Source organism: Labeo rohita, chromosome 9 (assembly GCF_022985175.1).
Source record: "Labeo rohita strain BAU-BD-2019 chromosome 9, IGBB_LRoh.1.0, whole genome shotgun sequence".
Taxonomy (NCBI): domain Eukaryota; kingdom Metazoa; phylum Chordata; class Actinopteri; order Cypriniformes; family Cyprinidae; genus Labeo; species Labeo rohita.
This window is the reverse complement of record NC_066877.1, coordinates 4,425,799-4,441,600: the sequence shown is the minus strand read 5'-3', so window position 1 is coordinate 4,441,600 and position 15,802 is coordinate 4,425,799. Positions and strand designations below refer to the sequence as shown.

Here is a 15,802-nt window from a genome sequence, read left to right as displayed (position 1 = left end):
TGAATTGATGTAATTATTGCATTTACGAATACTGAAAATTGTTAAAAAAACAAAAAACAAAAAACGATGTTATTTAAATATATAAAATGCTTATTAAAGAGACCTTGTCCTCTGGTGTGAAATCTTTGTCCTGTGGTGTGACAGTACAGGTGTCACACTGGAGGATATTATCTGTCACACCAAAGGCTATTTCAGCCTTTTGCATCAATTAATGACCTTGCTATTCTGAGTTAACCTGTCATTATCACTTAGCAACATACATCTGCATAATTTACCATGATTATGTAGTTTAACACACATTTTTTATTTAAAACATATAATTTAGGGATGTCACACCAAAGGATAACAAAATGTAACACTTTGGTAGTGGTTTCAAAAAAAGTGAAATATTTTAACAATTCTGAGACAAAACTGACCATGTGTAAAAACTGAAAGGGTGCTTCAGTTACATGACCATAAATGGGGTCCTTCAACTAATTAAAGTTTTTTTCCTGGAATTGGCCGATTTAAAATCAGGATATGGTGTCACACCAGAGAACATGGTTTTCAGAGACAAAACGTATCAAGTTTCCATGCTTTCAGAAATATATAATGACCAAAAAAAAAAAAAAAAAGATTGCCACATCAACAACTCAAAAACAAATATTAAATATTTTTTTAAACTTAATACAGTGAAGTCTATAGAGCCAAGTCTATAACATATGGCTCTCTTTGTAGGTGCATAACTGTCAACACTTGTTTTTGCAAATGAGTGGACTAGGAATTCTTGTTAAGTAATACATTCTAGTGTTGATTCAGCTTCAGTTTAAAAAACCTTGAGCGAGAGACTCGCTTATAAACGTATAAACTAATAAGCATCTCAGTCCCAGTGGACCAGAGCTCTTTATAAAATGCTAACATATCTGTTCCTCTCATTATTATTACCGTCACTGACTGCATCATTTATTTATTAGTGTGGCCTCTTACCCCTTCAGAAGACCTCACTCCCAAGCCCACCCTTCCTTTACCCAGGGTCCCTCAGCTAATGAGGGGCCAAACATACACAGTGAGAGAAGGGAAGGACTGGAGAAAGGAGGTCCCTGGAGAGGAGAACAGGAGCAGAGACACCCTCTGAATGATAATTATTGATTAATGTCTCTTAGATACAAAATGCAAGACAGCGCAAGTTAAAGAAGGAATGTGACAGAGCTATAGAGTGTTTATTGTACAGAAACCAAAACAAGACACATTTTAAAGTCAAAAACTATTTTAAAACCCTTTTATTTTGCTGTGCATATAAGTGTTAAGAGTTAGGATGGTTTTAGTATAGCACAGGATACATGGATGAGTTTGTTGTATACATTAGACCAAACATATTTGCACACACAAGTGCCATACAGAAATGCGTGAATGTCACTGCCTTGATGACACCATGCACACTTTTCAAGTATAACATTTACAACTCTTTCAAATATTATTGGAATATTGATAATTTGATGAACTGCATATGTGTGAGAAGAACTAACACCAGCTGATTAAAAGCCAAGGTGCAGAAATGAGTTCTTGGTGTGAGAAGTTTTCTCCTTTTTATTCAAGTGCAGCTGACTCCCACATCCTCGCTGTGGTTACAGTTATTAACTCCTATTCCCGCATGTGGACAGTCAAAAATGCTCCTCTCATTTCCAGAACATCTCACTTCATCCAGCCAGATGCGTCCAGTTCCTGAAGGAGTTACACAGCAGACCATCGTAAGAGGATTTTGGAAGCCATAGCCTGTATACCCCTGAACCATTAAACATAGATGGATACATCACCTGCACCGGCTGTGAACACCTGAGTGGCCCTCTGGAAACCCAACATCCTGCACACCACCAAAGCGTCCACAGTGTCAAAGCTGTCATCACACACCGTTCCCCAGACATTCTCATGAAACACCTCGACTCTTCCGCGACTGGAAGTTCCCACCAAACGAACCAGAGCTAATGACAAACACACATCAAACACACATATATGAGACACACTGTTGCACTGCCTCCATTAATCCACCTGCTGCAACAGGACATGTCATTGTGCCCAGCTGCAAGTCATAAAAGGGAGTGTTAGGCATTTGATATGTCATGCTAAGGTGGCTATTATTTTGCTGTTATTCAGTAAGAACCTTCAAAAACAATACAAGAATATCTGCAACAGGAAGAATTATTTGATCAAATAGACATTAACAGTGACACACAGTAGTACACAGAGATGCATAAGTATTACCAGGCCTGCTACCCGCCGGACCCTGGGGTCCTACATCACCCTTCTCTCCCTTAGAACCTGTTTAGGACAATCATGCATTTAGATGCAATAAATTTACTCACAACACAGGAGAAGTCCACTTCCAGAACAAAACATTACAGATAATGTGCTATGAGCGTTTGACGGTATGTAAATTGTATTATTTTTATAAAATAACTGATCGTTTTGCTAGATAAAACCCTTCTTCCTTGGCTGGAATTGCTTACCACCACATTTGGGATTGTTTTTGAAGCCGAATTTAAACTCCATTTCGAAAGTTCAAACTCAGGTCACCATAGAAGTCCACTATATGAAAAAAAAAATCCTGAAATGTTTTCTTCAAAAAACATAATTTCTTCATGACTGAAAAAAGAAAGACATGAACATCTTGGATGACAAGGGATGAATACATTATCTGTCAATTTTTGTTCTGGAAGTGGACTTCTCCTTTAATAATCACACAGATGCTGTCCATGACATGCCCAAAATGTGCCGAAACATACCTTGAGCTCCCCTTTCCCCTGGAAGACAATAAAACGATAAGATGAAAGAATTTCACAATATACACAAAGTCAATGTGGATTTCTTATCAACAATAATCTTTTTAACAAACTTACCTGGTTCACCTTTACTGCCCTTTGCACCGCTCAGACCTTGTAGTCCGCGGGCACCTACATACAACATCCATCTCAGATCACAGCTATATCATACAAGCTCAATGATTAATATATGTTTATTTGTTCGTTTTTAAATTACCTGCCAAGCCTTGGCTTCCCTTTTGTCCCTGTTGTCCTGGAGGCCCTGAAAACAATTATTTGCCCATTAATAAATGGCATAATGCCATATATCACTTTTATGTGCATGTGTTCTTAGCACTCCTACAATACCTGGAAGGCCAACACCAGTGTCTCCTTTCGGTCCAGGTGAGCCTTTTTCTCCAGGTGGTCCTTGCAGACCACGAGGTCCATTCGGACCAGGAGGCCCTACAACATCAACCAACTACAGGTTAGGGCGCGAAGGAATTATTGAACTTCAGGACATGAGTGTACATCATTCTGCCTCAAAACAAAGGTTCCAGGATGATACAATGAATACTTGCGAGGAAAAACTAATTTCTGTATTTGCTGAAGGTTAGTGGCATCAAATCAAATTGTATCATTTATTACTTTTGTGTTTTCTGTATAACGGATTCAGGATTCAGTTATATGAAAGAGCTTTATTCAATATTGTGGTATCAGCTAATTCAAATAATGCCATATTTTATGCCAACAGTCGTAGGATTTGCTATGTTGATAACCTTAACAGAGAGATAGGCTTTGTTTGACACATTGCCAAATGAGGTCAATCTGGGTAATGATCTGGGCTTTCTTACCACCAAGACCTGAAGGTCCCCTCTCTCCTTTGTCACCTCTGGCACCTGGGTCTCCTTTAGGCCCTGAGTAAGTAAGATTTTAAGTGTATACATGATGAAGATTATGGATGAAAATGTTCAACTAAAATGTCGAACAGTGTCAAACTTAGATCACAAGTGTTGCATTGACAATTAGCTGTATTTATTAAGGCAAGCATCACTATTAGCTTTGTTCAAACTAAGAAAATTAAAGCAACCAAAATACAGAGGCTTCTTGAGGAGAGGTGTGGTTTTACTTTTCGAAGGGATTAAACATACAGTTTTCCTGGTGGAGAAGACACAAAAAATAATGTCTTATCAGTATGTCATAAGCATTTAAGTTGGTTCTTTTTACTTGGGCCGTAAATAACTACTTTGCAACCATCCAGAATACTGTAACAACAATGCAAACTCAGTGCATTGTTTAAAAAAAAAAAAAAAAAAACACTCAGAAAAGGTACTGTTGTAGTAGTAATAAAATTAGTTCCTCTAGGCATGCTATCGAATCATTCAGATTCATCTTTCAAAAATACCTGGTGGTCCACGGAGCCCTGGTATTCCTGGGAAACCAGGTTTTCCATTTGCACCTTGATTTCCGTCATTCCCACGTAAACCTTGTGTCCACAGAGAAAATACCAAACAAGATTTCATTAAAGCACTAATAAAACTCTCACAGCATGGACAAATTTGAAAGGCATTTCCACAACACTGTTTTATTATGGTATGAATTATTCAGGTGGCCTTTGATCATCACAAACAAGCACCTGTTAATCCCCTTGCTCCTGTATCCCCCTTTAAGCCCGGAATACCTGAAGACAGAAATAACAGTCATAGAGAGATATGGATCTGCTACACTGTTCCAAATAGGGTGAGAATTGTATGAAAGTGAGAAGGCAATTACCAGGTGGACCCGTCGTGCCAGCAGGGCCCCTTTCCCCTGCTAAACCTTGATCTCCTTTCTGTCCTTTTTCACCTGGAGCTCCAGGCTCACCTACCAGACCTGAAAAAGAGAAAATGTATATTTTTTAATTAATGCTGCAAAGCAGCGTATGCTTTAGCATTACTAGCACTTACAATTATTTTCCAAGCGAATACAGCACATTAAAATTGATGTAAAATGAACACAGAGCACAATACCACACCCACACAAATGCATACAGATATATAAAAATACACTAACCTGGTGAGCCATTGTCTCCTTTCTGTCCCGTCATCCCTGGTATTCCAGGAGGACCTGAAATAGAACACACCTGGAGTATAAATACTGACCGGTGACATCAAAATGTCAGAAACAGACTACCATTCACACAAATCTGTGGGGATAAAGGGTCTAAGACACCAAAGGTCAAATTACAGCTTTAGCTTAGTATTCATGTCTGTTTTGACCAGCAGGGAGAGCTGAAAACACATAGATTGTGAAGGAACAGGGGAAAGTGGTTGACTCTGTTCTGATCACTGAGCTCTGCTGCTCTTGTTCTTTACCCCTTTAAACTGGGGACAAGATCTTAGTGATTTGGGATGCCTCACAGATGTTTGGTGTTTCTATCTGGAATTAACAAAGTAGCTAATGCAGAGCACAATATTTGATGTTTTGGAGGAAACCTCACTCCTCTGCCCTTAAAGAAATGTTAGCGATTAGTGCTCTCATGATGACGCTCGTTTGAATCCCGCTTGCCATGGTGTGAGTAGGACTAATTACATTGGTGCCATGACCTGGAGGCCTCATGCAGACAGGTATTGGACAAATACATCATGAATATCATACTTATTAGCTATAATATAATTATACCATTATTCTAATGTTACTATTGTTAAATGAGTGTGAGAGAGAGAGAGAGTGGTTGGAGGTGACTGGCTGACAATATTTTCAAGACATGAAGTAGTTACCTTGCAATCCAGATCTGCCAGGTGGACCAGGTGGACCAGGTGGGCAAACAATGGCTATAAAATATATATATATAAAAAAAGTGATCTCAATTCTGTGAGACATATCTATGGAGACTCCTGAGTAAATGATTTAAAGGGAAAAAATCAAAATGGACAAACAAAAGCAATCTCATCCACATCTAATTTCCCAATTATTCTCTCAATGTTGTTATTTTTTAAATGTTAATTATAGCAGTCCAACAACAAGTTATAATGATAGTTGTAAATCTATATACAGAGATTTTAGCAAACATGAGCAAAAAAACTTTGCTAACTTCCAGACACATAATTTAAATATCTGAAAATGCATTGCATGACCCCTTAACAATTGAAATCATGGCAGATTTCCAAAATAGCACCTGGTTAATATACAGAGGGTACAGAAAGTATTCAGACCCCCTTAAATTTTTCACTCTTTGTTATATTGCAGCCATTTTCTAAAATAATTTAAGTTCATTTTTCCCCTCATTAATGTACACACAGCACCCCATATTGACAGAAAAACACAGAATTGTTGACATTTTTGCAGATTTATTAAAAAAGAAAAACTGAAATATCACATGGTCCTAAGTATTCAGACCCTTTGCTGTGACACTCATATATTTAACTCAGGTGCTGTCCATTTCTTCTGATCATCCTTGAGATGGTTCTACACCTTCATTTGAGTCCAGCTGTGTTTGATTATACTGATTGGACTTGATTAGGAAAGCCACACACCTGTCTATATAAGACCTTACAGCTCACAGTGCATGTCAGAGCAAATGAGAATCATGAGGTCAAAGGAACTGCCTGAAGAGCTCAGAGACAGAATTGTGGCAAGGCACAGATCTGGCCAAGGTTACAAAAAAATTTCTGCTGCACTTAAGGTTCCTAAGAGCACAGTGGCCTCCGTAATCCTTAAATGGAAGACGTTTGGGATGACCAGAACCCTTCCTAGAGCTGGCCGTCCGGCCAAACTGAGCTGTCGGGGGAGAAGAGCCTTGGTGAGAGAGGTAAAGAAGAACCCAAAGATCACTGTGGCTGAGCTACAGAGATGCAGTCGGGAGATGGGAGAAAGTTGTAGAAAGTCAACCATCACTGCAGCCCTCCACCAGTCGGGGCTTTATGGCAGAGTGGCCCGACGGAAGCCTCTCCTCAGTGCTAGACACATGAAAGCCCACCTGAAGGACTCCAAGATGGGGAGAAATAAGATTCTCTGGTCTGATGAGACCAAGATAGAACTTTTTGGCCTTAATTCTAAGCGGTATGTGTGGAGAAAACCAGGCACTGCTCATCACCTGTCCAATACAGTCCCAACAGTGAAGCATGGTGGTGGCAGCATCATGCTGTGGGGGTGTTTTTCAGCTGCAGGGACAGGACGACCGGTTGCAATCGAGGGAAAGATGAATGCGGCCAAGTACAGGGATATCCTGGACGAAAACCTTCTCCAGAGTGCTCAGGACCTCAGACTAGGCCGAAGGTTTACCTTCCAACAAGACAAAGACCCTAAGCACACAGCTAAAATAACGAAGGAGTGGCTTCACAACAACTCCGTGACGGTTCTTGAATGGCCCAGCCAGAGCCCTGACTTAAACCCAATTGAGCATCTCTGGAGAGACCTAAAAATGGCTGTCCACCAACGTTTACTATCCAACCTGACAGAACTGGAGAGGATCTGCAAGGAGGAATGGCAGAGGATCCCCAAATCCAAGTGTGAAAAACTTGTTGCATCTTTCCCAAAAAGACTCATGGCTGTATTAGATCAAAAGGGTGCTTCTACTAAATACTGAGCAAAGGGTCTGAATACTTAGGACCATGTGATATTTCAGTTTTTCTTTTTTAATAAATCTGCAAAAATGTCAACAATTCTGTGTTTTTCTGTCAATATGCGGTGCTGTATGTGCATTAATGAGGAAAAAAATGAACTTAAATGATTTTAGCAAATGGCTGCAATATAACAAAGAGTGAAAAATTTAAGCGGGTCTGAATACTTTCCGTACCCACTGTACATAGGGTTAGTGTGTGTGGGTGTGTGTACTGGTATTCACTACATTATAGGGATCAAATATCCCACAAGGATAGTAATAGAGTAAATTTTGAACTTGTGGGGACATTTTTTGGTCCCAATGAGAAAACTAGCTTATAAATCATACAGAATAAAGTTGTTTGAAAATCCAGAAATGCAGAAAGAGGGCACCAAAAACCTCCCTTCATGGACGTTCTGATTTGTAAAACTGGTATAAAAATAAAGTTAACAAAGTTTATTTAAAATTGTATAAATGCAGAACATTTTCTGTTAGGAGTAGGATTAGGGTTAGGGTTAGGTTAAAAAATGTATAACTATCTATATAGAAAAAGAATATAAGTCTATGTAATGTTTCCATTTAGAAAGCTAAGTAAATGTGTGTAGGTGTGTGTGTGTTTGTGTACTTCTCTCTGCACTGATGTTAAGCTGGTTAATTTGCGTCCTTAGTTTCTCTAGAGTCCCATTATTCCCACACAGATCAGAGAAACATTCCTGTTTAACACACACAGAACATTCAGATCTCTCAAAACATGATTTTCTCTGCTCATATGTGCGCATATGTTTGTATCACATACCTCATCTGAACTGGAGCTGCCCAGCTTGAATCCCTCAGAAGATATGAGTTCCTCTTTTCTGGCATCAGCTGTACAGTGAGTGTGAACCCAGGTCTCCAGAGTGAAGACTACATACAATATACATTATAAGCAAAAGCAGATTTAATCATGGAACAACAGAAATCAACCAGAAACAAGATGTTAGCTGGCATGATAGCATAAAATTAAATGTATAGTGGCCACAAAATTGTTTGAATACATAGGCTAATATTAATACAATTTATATAACAAAATATGCAATTGCATTGGTAAAGAAATAGGCGTATAGAATTTTATTTATTATTTTAGTTATTTATTTATTTATTTTGGTTTTTAGTGTATATACACTCTAAATAAAATTTAAAAAAATGGGGGGAAATTTTTTAACCCAAATGCTGCGTTAAGCCCATTGGGTCATTTTATTGGGTTGTTTATATTTTTACAGGTGCTTGGTTATTTTTTTTTTAACCTAAATGCTAGGTTAAGCCTGTTGGGTCATTTTATTGGGTTGTTTTTGATGTTTTTTTACCCAGGTGTTGGGTAGGTTTTCTGTAACTAAGTTGTTGGGTAATTTTTTATTTCTACCCAACCGCTGGTTTTCAGTCAGTGTTTCAGTCAGTCTCGCTGCTGAGTTTCAGTCAGTGTTGCCAAGTCTGCAGCTTCTCCCCGGAATTAAGCTACTTTAACACTGTTGCCACGAGTTAAAGCGACCCCAACACCAGATATTTAGCCACTGGAATGCTAATTTTACCAGGGGAAACCCACCAAAAATGTGTATTTGACCACCCGGAATGCAATTTTTAACAGGGGACCCCCCTTAAAACACAATTTGGGCTAGTTTTGAGTAGCAATTGGGTGGGTTTTGTTGTGAAAACCTGGCAACTCTGGTTACAGTCAGTGCACAGGCTTTTTAAGTCCTCTACAGGAAAGAGTGGTTCTCAGCGCCGCCGATTTGGTGCACTTCTTCAGAGAAATAAAGGTTTGTATACATTTTATTTAATTTATAGTCTTTTCTGTGCTGTAAATGGTATTATTTTACACAATGCAGCATAAGAATGAGATGTCAGTCAGTTGCGTCACTTCGCATGATGGAAAGGACTTTTGCCTTGCATAAAATAAATGGATTTTATTTATTATTGTACTAAGTTTAATTTAATTTGATGTTGAAATATATTCTTAATATATATATTTAATGTCAGTACTGTTTGTTTATGGGCATCTTTCAGCTGTGAGTGAAATGCAGGTCGCTGCCTCAAGTTCTCAGTTACACCGGCAAACAGCAGCCCTTCACTGGCTCAGATTTCGGTGACACACCGGCACAAGAATTAGCAAGTTAAGCAGCTGCTTTAAAATTTTAAGTTGAATCAGCTTAAAAGTACAAGTGATTTTATTGTTGAGAGTTGAAATTACTTGTAGTTTTAAGTTGATTTAACTTAAAATGTTAAGGCAGCTGCTGAACTTAAGTTTTTAAGTTGAAACTGGCAAAAACTTTTACAGCATAGTAATTCTGTGTGTTCCAGTTCATTTTAAGCCAGCAATATAATAATTTTTAAACAATAGTTGACTTAAATACAATAGCCCAGTATATTTGGTAAAAACATCTAACCCAACCAGCTGGGTCAAAAAAACCCAGGATGTGTTCTGTCCAATATTTACCCAGCACTGTGTTGCCAAATTACCCAAGTTGGATTGTTTTTAACCCAGCATTTTTTTTTTAGAAGTGTATGAAGTCAGTTTTCCTCAAGTTCACATAAATGAGTTCCTGTCAGAGGAGGCACAGGTGTAATGAATCACTTTAAAGGGATATTTCACCTAAAAATTCTGCCATTATTTACTCACCCTCATGTTGTTACGAACTTCATTGCTCTGTTGAACACAAAAGAAGATATTCTGAAGAATGTTGGTAAACAAACAGTTGCTGGTAGCCTTTAACTTCCATAGTATTGTCTTTTTCCCCTGTGCTGTGGAAGCCATTCTTCAAAATATCTTCTTTTGTGTTTAACAGCTGAAAGAAACTCCTACATGTTTGGAGAATGAGTAAATGATGACGGAAGTTTCATTTTTGGGTGAACTATCCCTTAACTATCAAAATGGTTCAATAATGTTTCACAACCACAAACCACAGTTTCTCTATACTTTTATAATTTAAAATCTGCTGGTAAAACATTGCTTTTAAAATTGCTAGTAAATTTGCTAGTTTTATTTTTCTTTTACAGTTTTTCTCAATTGCAAAACACTATAACCAGTTTTATAAACTAAAATTTCAAAACCATAATGCCATTTTTCAAACAGCACACCCATTTCCCTGAACTATGAACACTATTCCTCTGCTTTAACACATGAGTCAGATCTGGTGAACTGTTACTGCAAAACACTACACACAAATCCCTACATTTCTCAGTGCTTACACCATGTGGTCATTTAGAAAGCACTAGCCTTCAATATTGTTCACTCAAGTCTGCAAATCTAGTACTAGTATTTAAGTCATCATCTAGTCACTTGTGCACATCAGAAAATGTTTCTCATTTTTATTGAATGAGTTGCATTTGCTTTGGTACGTTCATGTAACTGATTTGTCTGCGGTTTCCTACATTATCACTTCCTATTGTCATGTTGCTATAGTCTTACCCCTCAAAACATCAAGTCATTAGCTCATCGTATATGTCTTTGCAGTAAATGCTACATTTTTTATCTAGTTGTCATAAACTGTCAAGCATATTTTACACATTCCTATTAGACTTTTTGTAAATTTGCCATAAATTGTTCAAGTGAATATTGACTTTTACTAATGTAGAGACTACAGATCAACCAATCATAATTTCTCTGATATTTCTCTGAAATAGCTCAAAGGTACATCCTAACATCTCCTTCAGAACCTTCAGTTGAAGAGCATATATAGACAACACAATAGTTACAAATTCTGACAGTGCACATTTTTTAGTACTATCTTTTTTTGTCAGACCACTAGTAAAAGTGTAACTGTGAATCCTATCCGGTCTTTTTCAATCAATATCCCGCATACAGTACTGTGTAATTTCGAAGAGGAAGAATAGGAGGTGAAAGAGGAAGAGGAGGAGAAGAAAGAAGAGGATGACAACAATGTGGAAGAGAAATAGGAACGGCAAGGGTAAGAAAACAAGCATATATTTTAGTAGTAGTATTGTTTTGAATTAATCTCATCAGTGTGTAAAACTGTGTTGTATTGTGTGTGTTTTGAGGGTTTGTGTGTCATGTCTGAGAGCAAAGTTTGTTTTTTCAGCAAGATTGAGTTGTTTTGAGTTGAGAGCTTCATTTTGATCTGAATATAGTAAGTCTGGAGAACTGAGTTAGAAGTTATGGATTTGTGTTTAGAGTTTCGCAAAAAAGAGGCAAAATTTCAAGAAATGTGTTTAAGCAATTGAGAAAAACTGTAAAAATGCAGGTCTGTGCATTGTTTGACTGACTGACTTTACAGATGTTTATGCAATTTTTTACAACAGCTCAATTACTCAAGAACTCAGAAATCAAATAAAATTAAAAAGTAGGTTTCAGCTTTACTTATATAGTTTTAGTTATATAGTTTTAGTAACTAAATGTAAATAAATGCCATCTAACAGACAGAAATATATCCCTTTTTAAGTGTGAATTTATTTCTGGTACATCTCACCTTTATAGGTCAGGAAAGAATTCAGTCCAATCAGCAGCAAGAAAAACAGTATGAGGACAGAAATACAGTGACGGATTTTTGATGGTTTCTTCGTCTTTGGCTCTATAACACAAATACAGTACAAGCACTAATACTGCAATGCAGAACTCTGGTTTAAACTACAAAAAAGTTTAAGGTATAAGCAGACTGATATACACTATTGCCAAGGATCAAGGAGAGTCAGTATTAAGAAATGTTAGAAAATTCCAGAAAACTGGGTAATAAGTTACTTTGATTTTAATTTCACTTAGTTATTTTTTTAAGCAGAGATTCGATTTTATGTTTAGAAAAAAAAAATTCTCTTGTTAAAGAATTTGTGTATTGGACCTGTGTTTAGACTATATTTAAAATAATAATAATAATAATAATAATAATAATAAAAGTGAATAATGTAATTTTGTCTTACCACTTTGCTGGAAGTCGTAGCGGTCAGCCTCATAGAGCTTCATGGTGTTGTCATAAAGGGGGTTTGCTTGACTGAATACAGAGGCCTTCCCATCAAATGTATCTATGTCTGTCTCCATCACTCTCTCTACCACACACTGACCTGTACACAACCAGGGTGACAGTTTAAAAAACAAAACCAAATAAAAGGGAATAAACATATGCTGGCTCATCAAAACGCCAGTCATCTGACAAAAGAGATGGAGAGGAAATTGTTCCAATGAGTTTCCTATGTAAAAAGGAAGTTAGAGCTACAGTAGGAGTAAGCATGTATTACTTTCAATGATAAGTTTCATTTCTAAGAATAACAAAAAAGGAAGAAATTCATAACACACCTGTGGATTACAGTTTAAATAAAAGTATACTATAGTCGCATGTTAATACTGAACTCTGCAATCTCCTTCAAAAATGTCAAATGTTTTCATAATGTTTTCTTTATGTATTTATTTCTGATAACAGCGGACTTAAAAAAAAAAAAAAACAATTTGTTGAGTCAACTTTAAATAACTTGTTACTCCACTGCCTTAAAAAATTTAATCAACTTGAAATGTTAAGTTTACTAAGTGAAAACTTTGATATTTTAGTTGATTGATCTTATAATTTTAGGGCAGCTGGGTAACAAACAGCTGTTATTTTTAACAAACCAATTATTTAGTTTAGCCAACTCAAATATCTAAGTTGTCACTTAGTACAACTTAACATTTCAAGTCAACTAAACTTGAGTTGACTGAACTTAAAATTTTAAGGTAACAGGGTAACAAATTATTTTAAGCTGACTCAACAAATTGTGTTTTTTTTTTTTTTTTTTGGTCATTGTTTTTTGTTTTTACAGTCAACCACAGGTTTATTCTAGCTGCAATTACTTGAGTAATAATCATACAGTATTTTGGCTGAAATGTACCATGTGATGCATGCAGAACACTAGACAATGGAGTATAAGGTAAAATAATCATGAAATGAAATTTAAATCAGGAAATGAAATGTATACTGTGTCAAATGTATAACTGTGTAAATTCAGTGATTTATAATTAATAACAATATAATATTAATATAAAAGCTGAAATATGACTTTTCATATGGTCGATTTAGCCATCAGAAGTCAGCTAAATTGACAAAAAGGAAAAAAAAAAATCATTTTTGCAAAAATCATCCTTTTCATTTGACAAAATGTTCATTTGGGTACATCTCAGAATGTCCTTAGTTAAAAAAAGTGTTTAGTTTTTGGGGTGAAGAAAAAGTGTGGGGTTCCTCAGGGCTCTATTTTGGGACCTGTTTTGTTTTCGCTTTTAGGAAAAATCTATGACAAGCACACATTAAGTACACATTAACATCTGTATGCTGATGAGTCTCACATTTATTTTTCTATAAGACATGGGAAGCAATCTTCTCTTGAGTCTCTTCATAACTATTTGGCTGACGTGAAGTGTTGCTGCGCGAACAACCTTCTCCAATTGAACGAGAACATGGCAGAGTTCATTCTCCTTGTTCAGAAGGAATGTGGTATATGGATATTAATGACAACCTGTAGGAGGAAAAAAAAGTCCTGTTTGGAAAAACCTTGTATTTTTGACTTTGAATTTGGGGCCAGATTTACTACTTGCACCAATGCAAACCATCTTTTGGCGTTAAAATAGTACTGTCAGGACTTACTAAAGACACACAGTGAAGAATTAGCGCTGAAAGGGCATGGACAGTTATTTTTGTGCCTAATCTTATTGAATATGCATTTGTAGGTGTTTCTCTTTTTTTAAAAATTTATGGGAGAAGAATATTACAGTTTTTCTCGATTGCTAACACACTATAACCAGTCTTTTAAACTAAAATTTCAAAACCATAATGCCATTTTTCAAAAAGCACACCCATTTCCCTGAACTATAAACACTATTCCCCTACTTTAACACATGAGTCAGATTTGATGAACTGTTACTGCAAAACTCTACACACAAATCCTTACATTTCTTAGTGCTTACCCCATGTGGTCATTTAGAAAGCACTAGTATTCAATATTGTTCACTCAAGTCTGCAAAGTTTGAGCTCAATTAGCACACAGTTACCCAAATGGAAACACTAGGAGTCAAAATTTATCACACATCAATCAGAACCTTCGATGGAGATAAAAGGGCCAAAGTCAGCTTACAGTTTGGTGCATTTCTCAGATCAGAAATGAAATTCTCAAAACTACTTGTTCAACCTCCACATCATCTAGTCACTTGTGCACATCATAAAATGTTTCTAATTTTTTAAAAACAAATTGCGTTTGCTTTGGTATGTTCATGCAACTGATTATGCAACTGATTTGTCTGCGGTTTCCTACATTATCAGTTCCTATTGTCATGTTGCTCAAAATGGATTACATGTATATAGTTCTCTGTGCTATAGTCTTACCCCTCAAAATATCAAGTCATTAGCTCATGGAATATGTCTTTACAGTAAATGCTAAATTTTTGATCTAGTTGTCATAAACTGTCAAGCATATTCTACACATTTCTATTAGACTTTTTGTAAATTTGCCATGAATTGTTCAAGTGAATATTGACTTTCACTAATGTAGAAACTACAGATCAACCAATGATAAAGCAGTTCTCTGAAACAGCTCAAAGGTACATCTCAACATCTCATGAACCTTCAACTGGAAAGCATATATAGACAGAGGACAACACAAGAGTTACAAATTCTGACAGTGGACTTTCTAATTTATATTTCCGCCTTTACTCTTATTTCTTTTTCTTTTCTATTTCACAGTGACTTTGTAATGTATTTGTATTTTATTTATTTCTTTTTTTATCTCTATATATATATATATATTTTTTGTCCGATGACTACTAAAATTGTAAGTGTGAATCCTATCCGGTCTTTTTCAGTCATAAACCCCGCATACAGTAATGTGAAATTTCGAAGAGGAAAGTAGGAGGTAAAAGAGAAAGAGGATGAGACGAAGGAGGAGGATGATGACAACAACATGGAAGAGAAATAGGAAGGGCAAGGGCAAGAAAACAAGCAGTCTCATATATTTTAGTTGATGCATGCCAGGGTTGGATCAGGCTTGCAAGAGGATTTTACCACTGCTGCCTGTCCAGGGCCAATTTAGTCTGTGATGTTGAGGAGGTTCTTTGGCCTGTTCCAGACCAAAGACAGGATGCTGGGGCAGAACAATTATTTTTGTTGTCTACAGTACAATAAATTAAGGATTAAAACACTTGCAAATGCATATATTTGTTGTGTTCATCATGTGATTTTTTTTTTTTTTCAAGCAACACTTGTTACCAGTTTTCGTAGTATTGTTTTGAATTGATCTCATCAGTGTGTAAAACTGTGTTGTAGTGTGTGTGTTTTTGAGGGTTTGTGTGTCATGTCTGAGAGCAAAGTTTATTTTTTTCAGCAAGATTGAATTGTTTTGAGTGGAGAGCTTCATTTTGACCTGAATATAGTAAGTTCGGGGAATTGAGTTAGAAGTTACGGATTTGCGTTTAGAGTTTTGCAAAAGCGAGGCATAATTTCAAGAA

At 36.5% G+C, this 15,802-nt stretch overlaps 1 protein-coding gene across 1 annotated transcript; it reads right to left on the bottom strand.

Annotated features, from left to right (window-relative positions):
• Positions 1-1,244: 1,244 nt before the first annotated feature.
• marco (macrophage receptor with collagenous structure) lies at positions 1,245-12,427 on the bottom strand. Its single transcript, XM_051119592.1, has 17 exons — positions 12,262-12,427; positions 11,817-11,918; positions 8,153-8,259; positions 7,982-8,069; positions 5,534-5,587; positions 4,827-4,880; positions 4,548-4,646; positions 4,411-4,455; positions 4,180-4,260; positions 3,629-3,691; positions 3,144-3,239; positions 3,013-3,057; positions 2,874-2,927; positions 2,760-2,777; positions 2,239-2,295; positions 1,794-1,958; positions 1,245-1,701 (listed from the first exon to the last, which is right to left on the bottom strand). Exons 1-17 carry the CDS (start codon positions 12,377-12,379, stop codon positions 1,571-1,573), a joined length of 1,377 nt encoding a protein of 458 aa, XP_050975549.1. The 5' UTR covers positions 12,380-12,427; the 3' UTR covers positions 1,245-1,570.
• Between the last annotated feature and the right edge of the window lie 3,375 nt (positions 12,428-15,802).

Coding starts and splice junctions, on each gene's coding strand:
- marco (XM_051119592.1), bottom strand. CDS start 12,379: ATGGAGACAGACATAGATACATTTGATGGGAAGGCCTCTGTATTCAGT. Junction 8,070..8,152: donor GCAGCTCCAGTTCAGATGAG/GTATGTGATACA, acceptor TGTGTTAAACAG/GAATGTTTCTCTGATCTGTG. Junction 3,058..3,143: donor CACTGGTGTTGGCCTTCCAG/GTATTGTAGGAG, acceptor AATTGTTTTCAG/GGCCTCCAGGACAACAGGGA.